We start from the raw sequence: 24,395 nt of genomic DNA on the forward strand, positions 1-24,395 counted from the left end.
ATAGTGCATGGCAAAAAATTCCTCTTGTGAGCTTAGTCAAACACGTATGGTATGCGTATTCCCCCAGGTATAAAAAATTTACATTAATTAATATCAGCAACAGAACCCAAAACATTGGTAAATCGAATTCTAATGTGACAATTTAAAAGTAGACAGTGCTCCACTGGGTTAATAAAATCAGAATTAGCTAAGAAACAATATTTTAAATACCATATCATTGAAAACTCCTAGTGGGCATGTCCCCTTCATCAGTTATTTTTAAAATAACGGTCATAACAGGAGAAAAGAACAAGCACCATGCTCACTAATGCAGGTTACTGGACTGCTCTGATTAAGCACTGCAGTTCACAGATAAACATTTCACATCTTCCCTTCAAGTTACTGAATCTTTCTTCTTCCGGAACGGTGATTTTAGCCTCTTCCACACACTGTTTTTGGGTTTAGATTTTTTCTCCATGGCCAGTACTGCCTCCTTTTCTTTCCTACGTATCTCCCGTACAAGGGCATGGAATACATCATCAATGTAGTAGCGGTATGCAGCAGATGTCTCAAAAAAGGGGCAGCTGAATTCTCGGGCCAAAGCCAATCCTTCTTCCTTGGTGACCTTTAAAAATGTAAACATGAGAAAATTTATAGTGGTAACAGCAGAAAATAATCACAACTGCCCCAAAAAGTGAAGGGGTTACCTTAACAGGAAGAGAGTGCCTCAACTCTGGAAAGGTCCAAGCAGAGCAGAGTGATATTTGTAATGTTGGGAGGCTGGATTACATGACTTCTAATTCCTTCTGCTTTCAAATTATGTGATTCTATTTCTAGTCTATTTTAAAGATAACTTTTTGGAACAGGGAATAGTTAGTTATAGATATCAAATATACAATCTTAATTTTCTTCATACTTTTCATTTTAAGAATGTAAATCACAAGGCAAAGAGAGGTATATTTAAACTACAATACTGAAAACCATAAGGAACCTGAAATCAATATATCCAATTATGGATATTCCATAATTTCTCCTACTTTTGGACATTTAGACCTATTCTAATTTTTTGCTACCATAAATAGCCTGGCAATGAACATTTCATATATAAATCCCTGAATAGATTAATTCAAACAGGAATTAACTGAGAAGCATTATGAATTTAACTACTATCATTGTACCATTCGTTGCTTTCACTGGTAGTGATAAATGTGCCCCTTTCACCACTCCTTCAACTCTATACCAAACAGCAAAAATTTTAAACATTGTTGCTAACTTGAAGGGTATCATTTATTCTAAAATCCTCTACAATTTCTCTTATTCTCCCTTTTCATGGCTCATAATCCTCACCATCAGGAAGTATACCTTGAAGCCTAAGTTTCTCTTTTTGCAACATAAAGAGATTTACTTCTGAGGTTTTAGAAAATGAAAATCCCATGATCCTTCACTTAATGTGTATTCTATTTGTCATCTGATTATTATCCTGTGGATTTTGTCCTGTAAACTGATTCCTAAAATCCAGATTTTACCCAAAATAAGAGCACATTAGTAGATATAGGGAAGTTTTCCAGGCTAGGGAGAAGCTAACTTAAAATTTTCTTTTTAAGGCAAAGAAATTTATAAACAGAGAAACACAAATGACTAATCCCATAAGACTACACATAGCATTTTCTAGTCTATCCTCACCTGTCTTAGCTGCTTTAGGTCAGACTTGTTTCCCACAAGAACCACAGGGGTATCATCAGTACGTCGAACTCGATAAATAAGCTGTTTAAACTCCCGAACTTCATGGAAACTTCGACGATCGGTGATAGAATAACAGATGATAAACCCTTCTCCTGCCCTCATATATTGATCCCGCATGGCTGTAAACTCTGCCTAGAGGGAAACAAGGATTATTAGTGTATTGATGCAACCTGGAACTATATACACTTTAGCTATTTATTTCAGATTAAAGAGAGATGTTGGTTACCTGCTATCCTGAGTCAGAGTGCATGAAAAATTAAAAGAGATGAACTAATGATCTTCTCTGCATAAGTCTTCCCCTCCCCCTTACTAGCACAAAAAGGCCTTTACTCATAGCATTTTGGGATTTAATACCTGTCCAGCCGTATCCAAAATGTCCAGATTGGCAGGCTCATCATCAATACGGATCCGGATTTTATAAGCATCTTCTACAGAAGGGAAGAAAGGTGGTACTATTAACCCATAAATGCAGGAATATGTAACCTTATTTTGAAATTCATCTTATGATGGAGAAGTAGATTACACATTTAAGTGCCCAAGTGTTCTCAGGAAGCTCCTAATTCCACTGAGATATGTAAATTGGGTCTTCAACTAATTTCTTTTTTCCCACGTAAACCATGACATAAGTTTATTCATAGCTAAAGCTTATTAGACTTCACCTACAATTCTAAAAGAGTTGAGAGATTGTCTTTTTGAAAAATGTTAGGCCAGAAAAGTAACTTTACCATTTACTAAATAGTTATTAGACACCAGGCATTATACTAAGTGATTTATATATGTTAGCTCATTCAACAGTGACAATAATTCAGTGAGGTAGGTATTATTACCTCCATTTACAGGTAAAGAAAATTAAATTCTAAAACATTAAATGTATTCCCCATGTTACAAAGTTCATTAATGATATGGCCAGAATTGAATCCAAGGGCTGCTTGACTCAAAAGCTTTATGTACTTAACCATATGCTATAGTTCTCCTCATTTTTAACATTATAGGAAAAGCAAAAACCAGAGTTTACTATTTTCTAAAGAATCCATATTGTCATAATTTCTCCTTTATAAGAGCACATTTCTTTATGTATTCTTATGGTAACCTTGGAAAATACAGCAAAGTAAAAAAGAAGAGAAAAACCTCACTCAGTATTTCCATCATTCAAACAATTGCTGCTTACATCCTTATGTATTTTCTTCAAACATTTTTTCTTGAACCCCTGCTTCTGACTCTTCCTCAAAAATGAAGAGCCTACTAAATCAATGATTCTCAAACTACAGGTCATGCATGATCCGTTAGTATTTGCGAACTGTGGATGAATTTAATGGGTTGGGACCAGCATTAAAGTAAACAAGCAGAAATCTAAAATGAAAGAGGAAATACAAGAGTGCACCAAACTTAGTGAGGTAAATATAGTTTCATGATATTTTAATTACATATGTGCAAACATATACTTATATGTGTACTGGTTACAATATAAAGTTTTTCTTCTTAGAGTTAGCAGCCAAAGTCTGAAACAAAATTGCACTAAACTGTAATCTCAATGGCAGCAGACCCCATATCTTTTTGCTCACTACTGTGCACCCAGGGCCTAACACAGTGCTTGGCACATAACAGGAACTCAAGAGATGAAAGTATTTGTTGTTGAAATCAGATAATATTGTCAGAAGAGCAGCTGACTGGGGAAAAAAAATCAACTGATTAAAAAAAGTAACTTTTCAGGGGACAAGGATATGGGTTTTACTTTATTATTTTTTTTAATTTTATTAAAAAAAAATTTTTTTTATTTTGGCCACACCATGCGGCTTGTGGGATCTTAGTTTCCTGACCAGGGATTGAACCCAGGCCCCTGGCAGTGAGAGCACTGAGTCCTAACCACTGGATCACCAGGGAATTCCCAGGTTTTACTTTGAAGAAAGGAAAAGATATTTCTTTTTTTTTTTTTTGGCCAAGCTGCATGGTATGTGGGATCTTAGTTCTCTGCCCAGAGACTGAACCCGTGCCCCCTGCAGTGGAAGCACAGAGTCTTAACCACTGGACCACCAGGGAAGTCCCAGGAAAAGATATTTCTGGAGTTCTAAGTAAATTATCCTAGGCCCTAAATTAATTTTATTCCTAGAATTCCCACCATAGTGTGAATTCCTGAACAACCTTCTAAATTTAATATAGTACCTGAAAAAATAAGAACTGTTTCTATTCTCCCCAAGCCACAGAAGCATCTACTATATAAAATGACCACATCCAAAGATGGGTTAGCACAGAACACTCATTGCCTCTGTGGAAAAAAGAGCAGCAGAGGACTGACCCAATGGAAATCCTTCCTAGAGACCCAGGATCATGACAAAGTGTCACATCCTGAAAATACAAGTAATATGGCAGGTATTCTGTGCCCTCCTCTATCCCCATCACCATTTTTCTTTTATCCTGGGATATAACTCCTAAAAATCAAACCTGCCTCCTTATGGTTCAGGAATGATAGTAACGTTCTTGTTCTTAGTGTTTACATAGAACAGCAGTTTTTTTAAAAAGGCAAAACAAAATTACTTCTTACTCTCTAACACTGTTTTACTAACAATAGAGCATTAAGGATTATAAAAGACACGAAGACCTTGCTATATAATGAACTTGAGGTATAAGGAAGTAAATGAAAGGCTTCTAGTGGAACAAGTCCAGGCTCTGCATGTCTGGGTTGTAAGAGTTCAGCAGGCTGGCTCTACTTGTTTTTCTGCTTCCTTCTGTGGAAGTTCAAACCAGCTGACTCATAGTTACAGAGTCAGTCTCAAGTCAGACCCTTAGAAAAAATAATAGCAAAAGGCTTCGCTAAGTGGCCTTTAAATTTTTCCCTTAACCTGGCAATACAATATACCAACCATAAAAATATAACAAAGAAAGTGTCCCACTAATGTTCAATAAAAGACAGACTAAGATGGCTGATATACATATACAGTTAAGCTAGGAAAAAAAATTCCATTTGCTTACCAACTGCTATGATATTCTTATTAAATAAATCTGAATTAGACACCAAAAAAGGCTCAAAATATAAATGGTTTAAAATTGTTTGAAAAAACTGACACCAAGACACCTTTATGGGGTTTATTTGGAAAACCGAAGTGATAATCTGACTTACCAATGGTGGGATCATGATCTTCTGGAAACCGGTGGCTGATGAACTGCATGGTCATGGCTTTAAAACAATAAAGGAAAGTTAAAATCCACACAAAGGTCACCCACAGAAAGAACTGTAAGTATCAATATTGCATGATAGCCAGTCTCCCAGTTGGTTTGGGTGGAGGGCATTTGTTGTAAGAATTTTTCATTCTAACTTCTTTTAAAATGGAAGAAAAACATCACCTACCGCTTTTCCCTACACCGCCAGCACCCAGCATCACTAGTTTGTATTCCCGTGACAGCCCTGCAGGGCTGCTACAGCTACCAACTGGTCGAGTTCCAGAATCCATTGTCCTCTTGGAGAATCCTGGGCTGCCCCGAGGAAAAGGCACCTGGAAATAAAGAAGAAAATATTTAAACCAGGATTTAGACACCGTGACGACAGTCCTAGAGCCAGTGCCCTACCTTCCCATACCCTGACCTATTACTCCTGCTCCATTTCTGGCGGCCCTAAGAAACCCTACATCCTCACCTTCCCTCCGGGACAGCTCACTCCTATTAAACATCACAGGTTTCCCGAATTACTACACTTTCCAGAAAGAATAGAGACAAATAAATTTTGAATTTCTTTTGAAACTGGAGCACCGGCACAGCATGAAGGAGTCCAGTGAGAAAGATGAGGTTTGGGGACCAAAGGAACACCGCCCCTTAAGGCCGCAGGGGTCCTCTCACACCAGCGGTACCCGGAGGTTCCGCCCCCTCCCCATTCCCCTCCACAGCTCCCCTCCCCCAGCTGCATCTCCGGTCCGCCATCAGGCCCCCCCACCCTTCCGTTTCACGAGCCAACCCACTCCTGCTGCTCTTACCCGTCGGGACTTGAAGGCGTCGGCCGGGTTTGATCACTCACCTCGCCCTCCTCACTCGCGGCGAGGTTCGGCACTGACCTGTGACCCCTCCCGCAGCCGGGAAAGATGGCGCCACCAGCGCCCGCGTCTCGGCGGGAGGGGCGGAGCTGCCCCGTGACGCCCGCAACTGGCCCCGCCCCCCGGGGAGGGCCATCTCCCCGGCAGGTCCTCAAAACCCGTTCCGCGACTCACCACCGCTAAGGGCCTTGGGAGAGTAGCATATTCAGGACATGCCCACAAACAAAGGCGTTAAAACAATTATTAACACAAGTCAGATAAGTATGTGATAAGCGACACACAAGGGGCCTCTAGAATAACAACTTACCCAGTATTGTTGAAGATAAAAAAAAAAAATTTGGCCAAATGAATGTGGAAACAGGAAACGGGAACCCACCAAATCCTCCCAAGAAACAAGACCAAGATCAAGTTTAAGGCTTAACAGCAGAAAAAGCAAATTTCCCCAAAGAGACAAGGACAATGACTTGGGCTCTTAAAAACAGAATCAGGTCTCAAAGATAATGTTCTAGTTAGACTAATCAGATTTCTTTATATATTTTAAACAAATGTAAACGAAAGATATTTAAAAATTAAGGTTTTTTTGGTTTTGTTTTTAACAAATGTATTGATACTACCCTCCGGCAGGAAATGATAATTCAAGAGTTTTCAGGGGTCCTTAAATTAAATACAGCAATAAATGAAGGCACTATCAACTATATTCACCTCTAGGTAGCACACATAAATACTAGAAGGAACTTCACACAGGGAAATTTTTCTGTTGCAACTTCTGCCCACCCTTCTTCCCTTTTAAGCATGTTTTTCCAAGAATAACTTGTATTTCCTTTAAAAATATTTCCTTCACTCAGTCCCTTTACAAACCATGTTCAATAAAGGGGGGCTAGAATATCAAAGTGTAAAACATCCACCACAAAAATCCTTTACATTTTCATTTAGACTTTCCAGGGTTTACTCTGGAAAGTCATAAAACTCTTGGAACTGCATGCAAACTTTTGGGTCCACGTATGTATTTTTCTGATGGGGTTATGATATCATTATGCTATGAGTAAAAAAGTTTATGGATTTTAGCGTATGGATGGGTTGTAGAAGAAAGAACAGAGAAACCACAAGCAGAATATTTATACATTTATTTATAATGAAATTATGGTCTAAATATTTACAACATATAGGAAACCAGAGGATACGTTTATACAAAGCCAGCCTGCAAAGTATTCAAATGTGCAAAAATGACAGTTCGGTATCTCAAACTACTCCTGGTTCAGCAGACTAGCTCCTTCACTTTCACACATCAATATTTGATACAAAAAAGTTCTTTTGGCAAAACCTGTAATGCCAAGAAAAAGGACAAGTTGCAATTTCAGTCACTAAGTCCACCATTCTATTGCAAGCAGTCAAATCTCTCTATTTTAGCTGCAACCAGTTCTGAGAGAGACAGACCCCTGGGTTTCATTTCTGTGATGAGTTCTGACCAACTTTTGATCAAGTAGTTGTCTCTGACCCAGCTGAAGACAATGAGCTTAGATGGGCAATAAAAACAGCATCGGCTATCTGAGACAAGAGTGCCTGAAGGTGCCAGCTTTGGATCATCCCAATGGAAAAAAAAAACCTTCACTATCCCAGGATCCAGCTATATCCAACAGTTTTAAATTAGTAAAACCACATTTTCCAAAACAAAGAATCCAAAAATGAAACAGGGATGAGGAGGTTCTTAGATTTAAGTACTGAAAGGATGGATGGTCTTAAAATCATTTCCCCACTAATAAATAGTAAGGCTTTGTATGTAACCAGTTATTATCAAAATTCATCAAACAGTAGTAAAATACAAATAAAACTTGCTTTACGTCAGAATAGGGGCTATTCATTTGGAAAAGGCTGGACCAGGTAAAGGGTATACTGGAATGACCCTGTTGAACAAGCACATTTCACCAACTGTTAAAAAGCTTCTGAGACAAATTTATGATTCTAAGTAAATTTTAACAGATGCTATGCCATGGCAGAAATAAGGATCTTTTAAAAAGAATGGAACCCCTTTAAGAAAGGGGACACTCATCTCTGACTTCTGCAAAGGTCCAAGATGGTTCCCAGTACAGGCCCCAGAGTCTTGTTAAATCAAATGCATGCATTATTGCTAAAGAGTCACTGAGGCTCAAAACTCTGCTCCACTGTTGCCTATGGAGCCATCCAGAATGGCATCTGTTGTTTAGCTCGTGGTTGTGATGAAGGGTACTGATATCCCAAACTCCAGCCCTGTGGAAAACTACTTGCATTTTTATGACCTCCGTGTTCCTCCTCTTCGTCAGATGAATCTGCAGCATAAGCCACCAAGCCAAATCCCTTCTCTGTAGTTTTCATCTTCTTGACTGGATAATCTAGAAGAGAGAAAAACCCCAACCCCATTCCCCGCCAAGAAAAAAAAAAAAAAAAAAGATAATACCATAAATTCGTTAATTAAAAAAAAGATGTTAATTGTAAGTGGTTAATTGGACACCATTTTGAGGTCACAGGGTCAATGGTCACCCAAAAACGTTGAAGATCACACGAAAAACAGCACCAGCATCAGCAAATGTGAATCCACCAGAACCATGTAAGAAAGCAGAGAAAGAAAAAAGAAACACACACACACACAAAAAAAAAAAAAAAAAAAAAAAGAAAAAAGAAAAAAAAAGGAAAGTTAGCAAGTGAGTCTCTGGAGGCTGATATTTCACCTTTTAAAGAGTTAAAAGAAAAGAAGAAAAGAAAAAAAATGTATTTTCTTCTGTTCATTTTTATTATGACTACAGGCAAAGAACAAAAATAATCCCATTTATGGACCTCCAGAATTTAGAGTTCTGGGATACTAAGAAGCAACATTTTTAAAAACAGCCACTGGCTGACCATTCCCAACCAATAAATAGAGCTATAAGGGGAGATGTGGCTCAGCTCCCAACACAAAGAAAAATCTTGAAGTCTGTATCAGATTATCTCCAGGTATTCAAAACAACAAAGGCAACAAAATTTTGAAATGACCTACCAATCATTACTTTTTCCTAGGGTTTTAATGTCACTGATGCTATGTATAAAATATAAGTCGACTGACTCTTTTCTAGACACACGTCGGTTGAAAATAAAAGGCTGTGTAACTATATGCTGTCCTTATAAATAAAAAAAAAAGTATTCTCATTAGCCAGTAGATTACAGAGGTTGGATTAAACATCTGAATGAGTCACACCTGAATGAACATCAGGTTAGAAAACCAATAGTTTAAGACCAGTCTTAGCCATTCCCTTGTTCCCCCAGCTACACCTTACTCACCATGACTCCCTGTTAAAGTCCCAGACCCATTCCTTTCATCAGACTCTGTTTTTATTCCAGTCACTGGAAAGGCTGGTGGAGGCATCAACTGCCTGTTAAAAGAAAAAGTTAAATAATTTTTCAGACAAATTCAAACAATTTCAACATCTCCAGTAGATAAGAAGTAGGATAACAATATAGTCTGCAGATAATCTTTGAAGTTCAGTTTAACTATTAACTTCAACCCTTTCCACCTGACTCCCCTACTCTTCAAGCTGTTATCAAGTTGTAAGATTAGGAAATTCCCTGGCAGTCCAGTGGTTAGGACTCCACACTTCCACTGCCAGGGGCCTGGGTTCCATCCCTAGTCAGGGAACTAAGATCCCGCAAGCCGAGCAGTGCGGCCAAAAAAAAAAAAAAAAAAGTAAGATTATAAGGATATAATAGAATGAAAGAAATATATGAATGAAATAGATACAACAGGGAACTATATTTAATATTATGTAATAACCTATAAGGGAAAAGAATCTGAAAAAAAAATAGGTATGTAGGTATACACAACTGAATCACTTTGCTGTACACCTGAAATTAACACAACATTGTAAATCAACTACACTTCAAAAAAACCAAAAAAGTCAAAATAAAGAAGAAAAAAAAATGAGATCTTTCCAATGCAAATTATCTTTGTCATGGCCTGAAAGTAGTTGTCTTAACTGTTTGGTTTGTATGGATATGCCTTTGTATACTTTCAATTAAATGTAAAACATGGTTTATCCATTAATGGAATTTGCCAGTCACATTACATATTTCTAGGCAGTTTATAAAATGAGGCACCAAGAATTAAAGTATGATATTCTCACTTAAGAAATGAAAAAAAATAGATAAAACAGAATGAATGAATAAGACAGAATGAACTGCTGTGATAAGTCAGCTCCATCTTAGGAAGGCTAACGTAATATAGGAAAGGAGAATTCAAGCACTGGATGGCAGGCTGGACTCCCATTCAAGCACCTGCATCAGTGATATTCTATGATTCTAAGTAGCAAAAATGGTGTAATACTTCTTTTACTGTCTATCCTTAGGAAAGTGTCTAAGACTCAGACAATAAAAGTAAAAGGAAGATAGGTGAATAATCAAATACTGAATTATTCAAGGCTGAGTATAACTGCTTCTAAGACTGTGTAAGAGATATCATATTTTCCATTACTGCATCAATTACAACAAACAGGAACTTGTTTGATCCAAATGATTTCATTCCAGTTTCAGAACACAGAAGCTCATAGCAACAATCATTATTCACATTAATAGTACAAAAAAATGACATCTGAATGTATTCATATATAATTATGTTACAACCAACTTACCTGTCCCTCTCTCGCTCTTTGCCTGAGGAACTTGCCGGCTTCGATCCTGCACCTTCAATCTCATTCTGACCGGAGAAGCCTGTACCTAAATTAGTCATATGAATGGGTCCATGCTATGAGCAGAAAAATACAGTGGCATTAGCAAATCTACAACTGCTGTATTGACTTTAGCTCCTTAATGTAACTGTCAAGTGCCTCATCTTTCTGATAAATTGCAGTAAGCTGCACTACATAGCTCTTTGGGATTTGGAGTGTAACTATAGTTTGAGTAGAGACTGTTATTTTTCTCTGTAGGACTTGGTTAGGGATGTTGTGATTCACTATGCTATGTCTGTGTTTTCAACTATCTATGACTTAACTGGTTTGTATAAATCTAGTTATAAACTACAAAAATGCTCCAAAGTTTGTTTCAAAGAATGCTTCAAGGATTCTGGCAAAAAGGTGCTTCTCCTGATAAAACAAAATTGCACCGAAATTATATATTTTAATAATCTTAAAAAAACTCATTAGTGAATGACTGAGTTTATAATTACGTACATGCACAGAATCACTGCATTCCTGGCTATCTTTTTTTAGGGGTGTAGGAATTGGAGAAAGACATCATCCTCTTTTTTAGGAGGGAAAAAGAGAACACTAAGTTGAAAGCCAAGGTTTTAAATATAAACCATAATATTGGTAGAATAACAGTTCTTCCCTACACATTTCACTACAAGCTATCAGAGGCTTTTAAGAGTCTGCTGTATAAAGAGGAAGTGCAGAATTCTACAGAACTTCCAGATGCTAGTCATAGGAGACTTCTCTCTAGGCGGAGAGCTTTGTACTCTCTTATCACGCTGAACCCAAAGACAAAACCCACCCAAAGGGGATCACTCTTGCTTTAAATTAATCCCCAAGGATAAATACCTAATCTAAATGGATTCCAGAAAGCAGAAATCCCAGTACTGGGAGGACAGTGGATACAGATGTGAATTTATCTTTCTTTAAAGGGAGAATACAGTAAGATAAGATGAGGAAAGTAAAACAGGATATTTTATTTAACCTGGTATCCAAGAAGTCCAGATTCTCGTTCATCTGGTAGCTCCTCTGTGAATCGCCTCTTCTGTGCCTGAGGTTGACTTGGGAGTGGGGGCTGGGGCGGGGGCGGGGGGCCAGCAGGCAAGGCAGTTTTGACAGGAGCAGCAGGAATAAAAGGCCCACTCATCGGACTCTAGGACCAAAACAAACCAAGGAGGAAAAAGGTGTGAGAATGTCCAACTAACAAATAACTAAAGGATGATTAAAATATACTTTAATGATCAGTATGTTTCATATGAATCCTTCATCTTCTGGTCCTAAGTTTCCTTCATGTATAATGTGGTAACAGTATCACCTAGTCTTCCTACCTTCATGGTAGGAAAACACGAAATTGACAAACTCGATAGCACTTTGAACTCTCAGGAAAAACCTGATGCACATTTTGGCCATTAGGAGCAAACATGATCATTAACAAACAATAGATACTCCAGCCACTTACTTAGTTCAGAAGTTCTCAAACAAGAACATTCTCTTATTTAAAGCCCTTTAATCAATGTGATTAGCTCTTTCTGGATCATAAATGCTGCTAATGCTTGTGGCAAAGGCAACTTCATCTATCATTTCCATGGGTAAGTTGTTATGTCAAGAGCAAGTCTAATGTTTTAAGAGGTTGTTCCCAAAAGGAAAAGATAGATATATTAGAGAAAACAGGCACTTCTAAAAAGAAAACTCTCATTAATAACAGCTAATATTTACTGACTGCTTACTTAATCCTTGCGACTCTTTGAGATATGATCATTATGTCCATTTTGCATATAAGGAAAACCAAAGCCTGGATAGACTAAGTTCTATCCCAAGATCACATAGCTCAAAAATGGGGAAGCATCACGGACCCTGCAAGTCTATCTCTAAACCCCAACTCTTACCCACTTTGCCATACAGCTTCCTAATTACAAAAGGATGTGGCTCAAAGCTGCAGAACTATAGCTATGCCTAAATATAAAAGTCATAAAATAATTATGACTAGGGGACCACAAACAGAAGTGAGTTCGTAAGCCCATTTTTGGTTTCACACTGTACAACCCCCTTCAGTGCTCACAGCCCACTGGTAAGGAGGCTGGGCAATGGTTTGAGGCTGCAATTTACTCTGGCATGGGTACACTATGAGAGGCCCACAGAGGACCCGCCATAAATCCATTACCATGCTTCCATTAGTCTCTCCCCTGCCTCTAAGAAGGACTGTACATAATCTAGATGAGCTGGCTTCTGACTCTTTTCCTAAAATTCTAGTTTCTTACCTAGCTTAAGAAATATATAACAGCATTTATAATCCTTGAGTTTGCAAAGTACATTATCTCTTGGCCTAGGAACACCTGTATATGGTATAATATTTCTTCTAAGATTAGTAAATCAGTTCCAATCATTTAGATGAGTGCACTACGCCAGCCTTTCTCCATGAGAACTTTCCTAACACTGCAAGGCCAGGGACAGGCAAACTATGGTTCTGGCCTACCTATTTCTGTAAATCAAGTTTTATTGGAACCCAGCCATGCTCATTCATTTGGTATTGTCTGCAGCGGCTTTTGCGCTACAGCAACAAGAGTGCAATAGTTATGACAGAGACTGTATGATCCACAAAGCCTAAAATATTTACCATCTAGCCCTTCATAGAAAGCTTGGCAACTCTTGCTCTAAAGTTGTATTTGGTGGCAAGAATTATGAAACTGACTGCAAACTTTAGGATGAATACACACATGTACACACTACTCCAAAGTATTCAGGTAGTTTGGTGGTAGGAACACAGGAAAAAGACAATAGGTAAAAAAAATACGTCACATTCCATATTACTTCTAAATAATACCACCAGCTTTCCACCCGTTCCCTGCCCCAATTTTTCCTAATTCAACGGTCTCATGTATCATATCCTGGCATCCTACCTGTCCAGTGCTAGCTGGAGGCTGCACTTGTGTTATCGGGTATTGTGTTGGCACAGGTGGAACTCCAGTAGGTAATGCTGGCAAGACTCCAGGTGCCAAAGAAACAGCTGGTGGCACTATGCTTGGTACTCCGTAGGGAGGTTGAACTGGCTGCTGAGGAGGGGGAACAACAGGGTAACCAGACTGATAGCCATTGGATGGATAATATGGTGGCTGAGGAGGGACACTACTTATAGCAGAGGGTTGTGTATAGCCTGAGGGGGAAGAAAAAAAGTGTTTAATCAGCTGCAGCAGAATGAGACATTTTCGCTGAATATTAAACTTAATCTCTAGGGAAGAAAACTACTGAGGCACAAATGGCTTTCCAAATTACCCTAAGTTAAAGGGAACATTATTAGTGCCCTGGCACAGTTAATCTAGCCTCAAGTATTGTATTTTATACATCAATATCACTAGCAAAATATTTTTTAGTTAAACACTTCAAGACATACACACCTGGTAAAGGTACAGCAGTATTAATCTGATTCACAAATCTAGAGTATTCAGCATGAACCTGAAAGTGAAGGGAAAACAAATCAATATGGAACAGACCCAATTCACTGAGTATGTATAAGGATATATAATTCTAAGATCAAAGCAATTAGGAATTAAAACGTTTCCACTGATGTTTCAATCAAATTTAGACTTGTTTAATCTAAATTTTAATAAGGCACACCTATAAATTATTAAGCCAGGTTTTGGGAAGCAGGGGCATGGACATCAGGAGCATCCTAACTCCCCCCCTCCCACAAACTGACACAATTCTGGGGTACAAAATAAATTCAGAGAGCCACAGAAATTAAGCAGTTAGGAAATTTTTAAGTTGTCTGTATAACTGTAGAGAAGTAATTCATTCTTTTATTTACTGGGTAATTTGCCCTCAAGGAGCTCATGGTTTAATGAAGGTTTAGTACTTCCCCTGTCCAGTTCTTTATTATAAGCATCTAAGTCCAACTTCAAGTGGCAACAAAGAAAAAGAAGGGGAATGGTCAAGGAAGTTATATGGTACAAGGGTTGGTAAATCAGGTTACCTCACAAAAGCAAAGAAAACAATAGCTTCTTCCCAAAAAGCTTAATACCAAATAACACAAGGTTGAACATATTCAACCACCAAACCTGATTTCCTATAGGTGCTATAAAAACAGCCCTATGGTTTAACTTCTGGTTATTTGATTATAGAATAAAAAGAATTGATAATTAAATCAATTATCCCAAAGGCATTGCTAATTGGTTTTAAATTATTATAGCTCCACCCTTACTTTAGCTAAAGCTACTATTAAATTTGGAATCTGCATCATAAACAACTTGACCGGGACTAATAGTAGTATTTAAGTAACTGACAACAATGAGATTTTATGACACTATATACTAGAAATTTCATACTGAAATAGCTCCTGAAGAAGAAATGCAAGCCAACTGTGACCCTGGCTAGGGGAGTTTGACTTCCTTATAGAGAATATTAGTTGCCAGAATAATGTAGAGGTGTGAATAGTGTTGTTCCCACCCGCCACCAAATTCTTGTCTGCCCAGAACCTTGGAATATGACCTCAATTGGAAACAAGGTTTTGCAGATGGAGATCATTAAGATGCAGTCACACTGGATTAGGGTGGGCTCTAAAACCAATGACTGTTATTCTTACAAGAAGAGATAGACACAGAGATACAGGGAAGAAGGCCAGGCGAAGATGGAGGCAGAGTTATGCTGACACCAGGCAAAGAATGCTAAGGACTGCAGGTAATCATAAGAAGCTAGCAGAGAGGAATGGGATGGATTCTCCCTCAGACCCTTCAGAAGGAACCAACCCTGCCCACACCTTGATTTTGGACTTCTGGCTTCCTGAACTATAAGAGAATAAATGTCTGTTGTTTTCAGTCACCCAGTTTGTGGTAATTTGATATGGCAGGCCTAGGAAACTAATACAGGTAGAAAAATAGCTAAGACACACAGTCCAAAATGGCAGTAGATCTCCTAGATGAGTTTCAGACAGATAAATATAACTCACTGTTTGCAAGAGATTCTCACAGAGCTTCTTGGCAGCAGCCAGGCCTTCTGGTTTGGGATGACTGCAAAGACATAAGAACCAAGAAATTTGAAGGGGAGAAAAAGAAAAGATACAGAATTCTGCTTCCACTTTGTATGCTGTTTTATAAATGTAATATATTCAATATAGTACAAATCTAAGTTTCCAAAAATCACGAAATAGGAACACAAAAATTAAGTCATTTAAGCCCTTTAAGATATAACTAATATCGTTACCCAAATGTTATTGGTCTCCTTCTTGATATAAAGAAAAGATATTTGAAGGTCATTAAAATTACTATAAGATGTATTAATACTCTCATAGGTTTAAATGAAAGTTATTTTAGGCTTATCATAGCTCATTTTATGATCACAGACCCTTATAAAACCCAAGGATTTGAATACTAAAAAAACCCAACCCCACCTCTTAATTCAGTTTTTATTAACTAATTACAAAGTGATTACTGCTATATTTACTTAAGTTCCTTATGTTACTACTTATTAAGCCCATTTTCTCTTGCTCCTTTTGAATCATTCCTGCCTGTACTGATCAGCTGACAAGTATCCAAATATCTTCAGCCCTATCCATCCATACCTGATGTAAATGTACATAGGTTCAAAAGCTTCTCGGCCAGATGCTGGCTCAATGCAGCCTGAACCTTTCCCTCGCAGGAAGACTTTGGCACCCGTTTCAATCTGAATGTGCTGCAAATAGGAGCAGCCTGGACCTTCCACTTTCTCCTTGACGTTAAAAGTGGGCACAGCATGTTCTAGACCCACGAATAATTTATCTTGAACATAATGCATCTGCAGAAGAATAGAATACCTCAAATTAAACAGAGAATGCATAATTAAAACCTAATATTGAAAATTATTATGCAAAATACTTTGATCCTCCAGATACTTTCAATCACTTCCAGAATAAACACCCCCTTATAATTTCCACCATGAGCCTAAAAAATAAACCCTATCAAGTAGCTTAATTTAAATGCAAACTACATATTCCATGTATATACCTACAACATTAACACCTTACTCTGTTCAGTGAAATCTGTTTAAGTGGTGAAAACCCAAGATTCAATACTGAGTAAGCATACCTACTTACCCCAACTGATGTAAGTTAACAAGGAACAGCAAAGACAGTCTACTGTAAAACTGGAGTAAAATGTTGGGTAGTACAGTCAGCCCTATGATGTTCTCCAATAAGGGCTGCTCTCTCCAACCCTTTTTTCTAGGAGGATTGTATCAGCAGAGTCTTGCTTCATCAGACTCCGCCTTCTTAGTCCTCCAGTTGCCATCAAGTTTACAAATTTAAATCAAACCACTAACTTCAAAATGTACAACGTGTGTACTCTTTGATCTATCAATCCCTTTTCTAGAATGTGTCAGTATAAAGAGATATGTATTCAGATGTTCACTACCTCTCAGAAACCTAAATGGTCCATTAATAGGATATCAATGGCGGTAACTTTCAGATTGGAATTTCAGGTTTTTCTTCATACTTTCTGTAGTATTTGGCATATATCAATTTTACAGAAATGACAATGCTGATAATGATCTCTCCACAAAACATACCCCTGACTGGAAAGGAGGCTTCTGGCTAACAGCTGGAGATAGCTGTGCAATGGGCGCTGGCTGGTGATAGACAGTGACTGTCGCACCATTAAAGGTTGGACTTGTCCCTGTTGCAGCTTTGACCACCCCATTGGTAATAATTTCTTTGATTCGGTTTACAGCTCCTAGGGAAAAACACAGATAGTAAGATACTAAAGAAATGAACGAACTGACTAGTATCCAATGGTAAACACAGGCCAATGCTCAATTACTCATGTTTTAATCCGTTTTATAGATTCCCCAAGCACATTCATGACTAGTTCATAAAGAAGAGTTAGAACAGCCATCAAGAACAAATAGTTTGCCAACTTATTACGTATAATACTTTGCCCTTCACAAAAAACAGTAGGTGAGCCAAAAACATTACTTACTGTCCACTAATTCCCGTGTCTGGCCCTGAACATGAAGATATAATGGACGATCCCTATAAAGAGAAATATAAAATGATGATCCCAAACTGGTCACAAACAAAGGAGCCAAATGGGTCACCAAATCTAATTTGTAATGTTTCACAAAGTTTCCAAATAAGTAAAAGAGACTATATACACGAAAATGGCTGTTGCTAGTTAATTTCTAAGAACATGGTTTTACAGCTGGGGAATGAATAAACTTTGTTGGTTGCTTAAAGTTAATGGGCCCACACAGGGATCAAATATGCTCTTATGGGCTCATGAACATTAGTCTCCAGTCAACTGGATAACCCAATGTTTGAAAAGAGAATTCTTTTTTGTTTTCTGTCTAATTAAAGTTACAGACAAACGTGCTCTTGGCTATCCAAGCTAATGAGACAAGAGTGATGGTGGCATATGGATACATTTCTTTAAAAGCTCGCACCTGGGACTTCCCTGGTGGCACAGTGGTTAAGAATCTGCCTGCCAATGCAGGGGACACAGGTTCGAGCCCTGGTCCAGGAAGATCCCACATGCCACGGAGCAACTAAGCCTGTGCGCCACAACTACTGAGCCTGTGAGCCACAACTACTGAGCCCACTTGCCACAACTACTGAAGCCCATGCGCCTAGAGCCCATGCTCCGCAACAAGAGAAGCCACCGCAATGAGAAGCCCGTGCACCACAATGAAGAGTAGCCCCCGTTCACCGCAACAAGAGAAAGCCGATGCACAGCAACAAAGAAAGCCGATGCGCAGCAACAGCCAATCAATAATCAATCAATTTATAAAATAAATAAATAAAATTAAAATAAAGGCCCACACCCAACTGAGAAGACTCTTTAGATTCTAAATATAAAGTGGCTTAGATTCAGATTGTGATTATAATAATGAAGAAAGTGATCACTAACCATACAATTAATAAAAAGCAGTAGGTAAAATATAACCGTGTTTAAAGAATAAAAAGTTCAAAACAGCAACCCTCCATAAACAAAGTTAAAATATAGTCTTGGTTTGGGGTGGGGAGGAAATTTTGCCTCCTAATTATATTTAGTTTAAACCAATGTGAAAAAGGTTGCACTGCCTGAATACCTGCCCTCAAAAACTGAATAATGGAAGTAACGAAACTAAACTGAGATGAACCCTTTACATGGATAACCTACAACCTATAATCATCATAGAGGCAATAAGGAATTTGATAAAAGGATTTTTCTAAAAGGGAGATTATGACAAAGTAGGAACCCATTTGTTGGGGGAAATATTTCCATAGGAAAAAAGTTTAGAAACATATACATTAAACGTTAACAATTATTATCTTCTTTTACACTTTAGTGTAACTTATTTCCTCCAATAAAAGTATTAATTATGAAGTAAAAAACCAAAGAGCAAGAGGAAAGAAAATAGCTGCTAACACTTACATCTGTTTGAGACGTCCCAAATTTTGCTATAAAGCACGTGTGTGTGTACAGCTACTAACCAAACATATACACATATTGCCTACGAATGAAAAATATGAAGCTAATTTGAGTCCTATGTCCAACCTTTCCCCAAAGTACAGGATATGCATACACACCCTGGTCCTACTTTGGCCTTCTCCTCAGTTGTCATGAACCTCCCTCGAGTTGACACTGCAGCCCCACTAAGTCGGCTGATCTAAAAAGGAAACATTCTATTAAAAAGATGATGCGGCAACTGAGTTCAATGACAGGTAGCAGGATAGATTTTCCCCATTAATTCACTCCACCAATAGGCAGGAATGAGTTCTCTCCTATTACCTGAAACTTTGATTCCATTGTTTCGTACTCAAACTAACTCAAGGAATTCACCTGTATGTTTCCTTACCTTCACTAAGAAGTTCTTCCACAGTTAAACCCAATCCTGACTTCGTAGACGATGACCCAAATCCACTAATAAAAATCTGACTCCTGTTTGTGTTTAAAGGCCTTGTTTATTCTGAAACTACATCCACCCACCACCTTCCCCAAAGAGGCCCGACATCTCCACACCTCATCTTGAGTCTGTCCTCGGGTCAGCAAGTTCCTACACGTGAGAGGCACATCATTGATCTCCACTTCAGCCACCACCAGGTCATCCTTGCTTTTATTACTAGTTAGGCCTTTGCCAGGGGCTTGAAGCTACAAAAAGAGAAATTAGATTAAAAAGTTTATATAATGAAATAAATACCTCTTTGTTGTCCAATTTGAAACTACCCTTTCCCAAGTGCCGTCACCTCCTTACCGTTCCCTTTGCCTGCCTGCAAACACACTGGAAATACTCCTTGGTCATTCTTCATAAATGAAATAAAAAGCAAAAAAACCTCATAAAATGACATCAAGTACAGTCAATTTACTTGAAGGCCATCATCAGATTTCTCTGTAACCTTGGCCGTGTGTGCATTTTTATGTCCATATAATTACAGAAATGTTATGGAATAGAAGCTGCAATCTCCAAAAGGAAAATTAAAGGGCCAAGTTATGATGCTTTACTGCTCAGTTAGATAGCTACACGTGTAGTAAAATATAGGGCAGGGTAGAGTCCATGCACAACATGAGTCCAACAACTCATACATCTCATTTGTGTAATGGGAAGTTGCCTTTGTGCCAACGGTAGAGTCACAACACAACAAATTCAACTAATTCCATCTTTACAGTGACCTCAAATTGTATCTAATTCACATCCCTTTACTCTCTATTAAGGAAGAACAAAAGAGAATGAATGAAAAGCCAAGTAAGATCCTAAAACCTGATCTGTTTTCTCTCAGTTTAAACTACAGACAAATCCACAAGATTGTAAATCAACTATATTTCAATAAAAAAAAATAAAATGGAAAAAAAAAATGCTGTACAGCAGAAATTAGCCCAACACTGTAAATCAACTATACTTCAATTTAAAAAAAAAGAAAAAGAAAAAGAAACTACAGGGAATCCCCTGGTGGTCCAGTGATTAGGACTCCGTGCTCTCACTGATGAGGGCCCAGGTTCAATCCCTGGTTGGGGAACTAAGATCCCACAAGCTGTGCAGCACAGCCAAAAAAAATAATAATAAAATAAACTATAGGCAACTCCAGGTAGCTGGATCTGAGTGTTATCTGAAAAAATTTTAACCTCAAGATGGCCTTCCCCAACCTTTAGTTACCCTGGACAGCACAAGGAAGGTAAAATACAGATTATTTATTTGCTCATTAGGTACATTTTTTCAATGTGGAGGCAAACTAAAAAAACTCAACAATATCTCTTTTCATTTGTTTAACCCCTTTCAGAATGCATTTACACATCTTATCTCACTGAATCTTTATGGTCACCTTTAAAGGTACATATCAGTGTTGTCCAACAGAACTTTCTGTTTCTACTTGCCAGTCTGATATGGGTGCCACTACCCACATGTCTATCGAGCACTTGAAATGTGGCTAACGCGACCAAGGAACTAAATCTTAAAATTTACAACCAGTAACTGGGGATTCTGGGTATCAAACCTAGGAATTCTGATTCCAAATCCAATATTTATGTACCATGCTGCCTCCTGCTGAGTTCAATTACCATTTTAGAGATTACTTTTTAGAGATAAAAATGAGTCTAAATGATTAACATCTGTATTAAGAATTTTAACATTCAAGTATCCATCCTGTCAGTGTGCTTTTAGTATTTCCTTCTAGACCTTAGAAAGAGACAACTGACTCACACGATCTTTTCAAACCATAAAAATACAATGAATAACAAACTTCCAATTCACTAAAAGTTTTCACCAAATCCACAGAACTTGAACATTAAAGCATCCATACAGGTGCCTACTGATAAACGATGTTGATGTTATCTACTGATAAACTGGAAGGCTGATGAATTGCATTTTCTTTCTTTTTTTCCCCCCAGCTTTATTGAGGCACAACTGACAAAAATAGTATACGTTTAAAGTGTACAACTTTGTCTTGATATATGTATACAATGTGAAATAATCACCACAAACATACTAATTAACATATCCATCACTTCACATGAATTGCATTTTCAAACACAGAACTCATCTCTTCCCAGGTACCATGGAAAGCAATTTTAATTTAAGCCAAAAGAATTTTTTTCAAAGTATAACTACAGTGGAATGGGCTGTCTTGGAACACACTTAATTCTCCAACTCCAGAGGCTTTCAAACAAAAGCTAAACACCCAATTGTCCAAGGTGACTCTGAAGTCAGACATCTGTGCCTACCATTTACAGATCTAGGACAGTTGCTTTCTATTCATGAACCTAATTTTCCTTATCTATAAAGTGGTGACGATAATCCATTCCATAAAATTGTTGTAAGGATTTTTTAAGCGCAAAGCATGCATTCTAGCAATATAAACGGAACTGTATTATTTTTCCTGTAGAAAGATTCTTGCATTCTATGGCAAGGTAAATTAAAGGCTTCAAAGTTCAGGTCCATTCTAGTTGTAAGATTCTAATTATAACAGGGATTTTATAAAATGACCAAATAATTTCCTCAATTTGTACGAAAACAGTAAAACAACCCATATATAAATTACTCATTTTGGTTCATGTTTAACTGCACTTCAGTTAGGCAGTCATGAGAAATCTGTATCTACAGCTTCTAATTAGACACGACATTTTAAAGCTCACATGATTTACCTGAATTTCTCTCTTGACTTCAGGAAAAATGTGTATGTTATCAAAAAACATATTACATCATTGCTTTAGATGACTATATAGAACTTAAGCTGAACTACGTGAACATAGACAAAACAAGCTTTTTGGTCCATAAATGTAATCAGCCCAATCAAAATTGTCTCCTAAAAACAAATGACAAGATATCATCAAATATGTTCCAAAACTAAGTAATCTTTAAATTACTGTATCTCTGTTTTCTCCTTCCATAAACGCAAATTATTGGGAGATTACAAGATTACAAAATAACCCCCATTAAAATTGCAATTAGCAGAATCCCCTCAACTTCAAATACCTTCTCAGCAGCATTCTGAGTTGGTTTCAGCTTTCCTTTGGCCATAAGCATGGCATTGATCTTGGCAGCCACAGCAGCAGCAGCATCCAAGGCTCCAGAGGGAGCAGCGGTGGAGCCCCCAGGGCTTCCCCCACCGCTGGTAACCTCCCCACCTGGGGTCGCTGGTGGCAGAAAGAGAAGGGGGGCTGGAGCTGGTTGGTCCCATTTGCTGCGGCGCCTACGGAAGTAAAAGGAAAATATTGGGCTCCACCAAAGCTTTCATTTATATTTTTCTCCCCTTACTACGCCTTAGCATCCCATTTCCCCTCTATCATGTTCCCTTTGCAACTTCGAATCTTCTATCAGAGCTGAAATTACCATCTCTCCTTAAATAGACAACTATTGCAACATTTTCCCAAATACTTCTTTCAACCTTTTCCCAGGGTCTCCTTCCTTTCTATTCCGTCGTCCCTATCAAAAGATTCCACTCTGTCCTATACGCCCTCGTTTTCGCCTTCCCCTTGTCTAGTCCTTCCCGAAGTCCCTGCTTTCCTCCTCTCTCTGATCCCCGCTGGCCTTTTCCAGGGGCCCCGGGCCTGCTCATCACCCTTCTCAAGAGTCCGGCCCTCCAATATGTACACTTCCCAACTAAGCGCCCCTCTACCCATACACGGCTTCCCATGATCCCTCCGCCTCTCCTACGCCCCATGCTCGCTGCGATGCCCTCTCCCGCGGAGCTTTACCCGCCAGCTCCAGGATGTGTCGCGCTCCCCGCGGACATGGCGACCGGCTCTGATCAACCACCCGCCAACTACTCCGCTACCACCTTTCCGTCACTTCCGCCCCAACGCCCTTACGCAAAACCTCTTCCGATCGTGAGGAAAAGCGGTTCCGTTGTAAATGTCTATTCCGATTGGACTCTTGTTGATTTCAAGGCGTCTGGCGTTCTGTGAGAAAGGGTGTGACCTTCCTGCTTGCGCCTTGCCCTTGAAAAAGATGGCTGCTAAATCTCGTATTAAGGAGGAATTGGGGCAAGGAGAATCCATCTTTGTTGTGGGCAAATTGGTAGCCTAGAAGACAATACGCATGAGTCAGAGAATTAAACAGGTTTTCCTGTTTAATTTTCAGTCACATTCGTGTGGAGTCCCAGCCTCTTGCCTGGGAGAACGCTTTCTCACGAGTTTTTCGAACTTCACGTTTCAGTTACCTGTTTAGGAAAAAGGAAACGATTCGTCCTAAAGGTCTTTCGAAGAATTTCTCTCTTTTTTTCATTTCTATGCGCCTAGCGCTGTTTTAAGAGCAGGGCATATAAAGACGAACAAGCCGCGGGTCCTGCCTTTCTGGCAGTTACAATGTGGCGGGGTAGGCCTGCGGGTAAATACATGGAACAGGGTTGTAAATAAGCAGAGGTGGAGAAGATATAGTGCTCAACTTGGAGCTTATACGCAGGTATTTGAAAGAAACGGAAGTTAAACGTGCGGGTGAGGGCTGGAGAAATGATCCAGCATAGGTTATGAAACACGGTTTTCCGGGTTTCTGCCTACTTATGGTTGAACTGTCCGAGAGTGGGGCGGGATCCGGAAAGCCCTTGGATGCAATCTGAGTTGATTCTGAAAGCCAGAGATTTCCAACATGCAGGGTATCTTGGAGCAGCAAGGAGTCTCTAGACTGAATAATAGAATACAATGCTATTTTTCAAATAAGTACATTCTGATAGGATTAACAGAATACAAATTCATTTAAAAGCCAAGTTTATAGTGTTTTCCCGTCAGCACTTTATAAATAAATGTCCCTTCCATACAAACGCCACCTTTATCGTATATGAAATTATATATATAATATTTCTGCATTCTTTTCTATTGCATGAATCTACTTTTTCCTTTGCTGTAATGCTTTTATAACAATAATTTTACACCTACTTTAATATCTGTTAGGGCAAGTGGATACACCTACATTTCTTTGCTTATTCTGACAGGTGTATTTTTACAAATAAATTTCAGATTAAAAAACGTTTTCCCTTCGTGTTGTCTCCCCAAAATACAGTGTTGTTGGGATTATGACAAAAATTACATTGTGTTTATTT

The 24,395-nt window shown here is 38.5% G+C and overlaps 2 protein-coding genes across 2 annotated transcripts; both read right to left on the bottom strand.

Moving 5' to 3' along the window:
* Positions 1-275: 275 nt before the first annotated feature.
* RIT1 (Ras like without CAAX 1) lies at positions 276-5,168 on the bottom strand (the record flags this gene model as incomplete). The annotated part of the gene is made up of 5 exons (XM_079698628.1): positions 276-604; positions 1,663-1,854; positions 2,077-2,150; positions 4,838-4,894; positions 5,066-5,168. The coding sequence occupies 5 exons, from the start codon at positions 5,166-5,168 to the stop codon at positions 374-376; spliced, it is 657 nt and encodes a 218-aa protein (XP_079554754.1). The 3' UTR covers positions 276-373.
* A 2,739-nt stretch (positions 5,169-7,907) lies between these two features.
* On the bottom strand, positions 7,908-23,093 carry KHDC4 (KH domain containing 4, pre-mRNA splicing factor; the record flags this gene model as incomplete). The annotated part of the gene is made up of 14 exons (XM_079697868.1): positions 7,908-8,107; positions 9,030-9,121; positions 10,373-10,485; positions 11,412-11,579; positions 13,324-13,577; positions 13,819-13,876; positions 15,366-15,426; positions 15,978-16,189; positions 16,958-17,121; positions 17,368-17,420; positions 18,957-19,036; positions 19,390-19,518; positions 22,334-22,550; positions 23,056-23,093. The coding sequence occupies 14 exons, from the start codon at positions 23,091-23,093 to the stop codon at positions 7,908-7,910; spliced, it is 1,839 nt and encodes a 612-aa protein (XP_079553994.1).
* Between the last annotated feature and the right edge of the window lie 1,302 nt (positions 23,094-24,395).

This window comes from Hyperoodon ampullatus, assembly GCF_949752795.1.
Source record: "Hyperoodon ampullatus genome assembly, chromosome: 2".
Lineage (NCBI taxonomy): Eukaryota > Metazoa > Chordata > Mammalia > Artiodactyla > Ziphiidae > Hyperoodon > Hyperoodon ampullatus.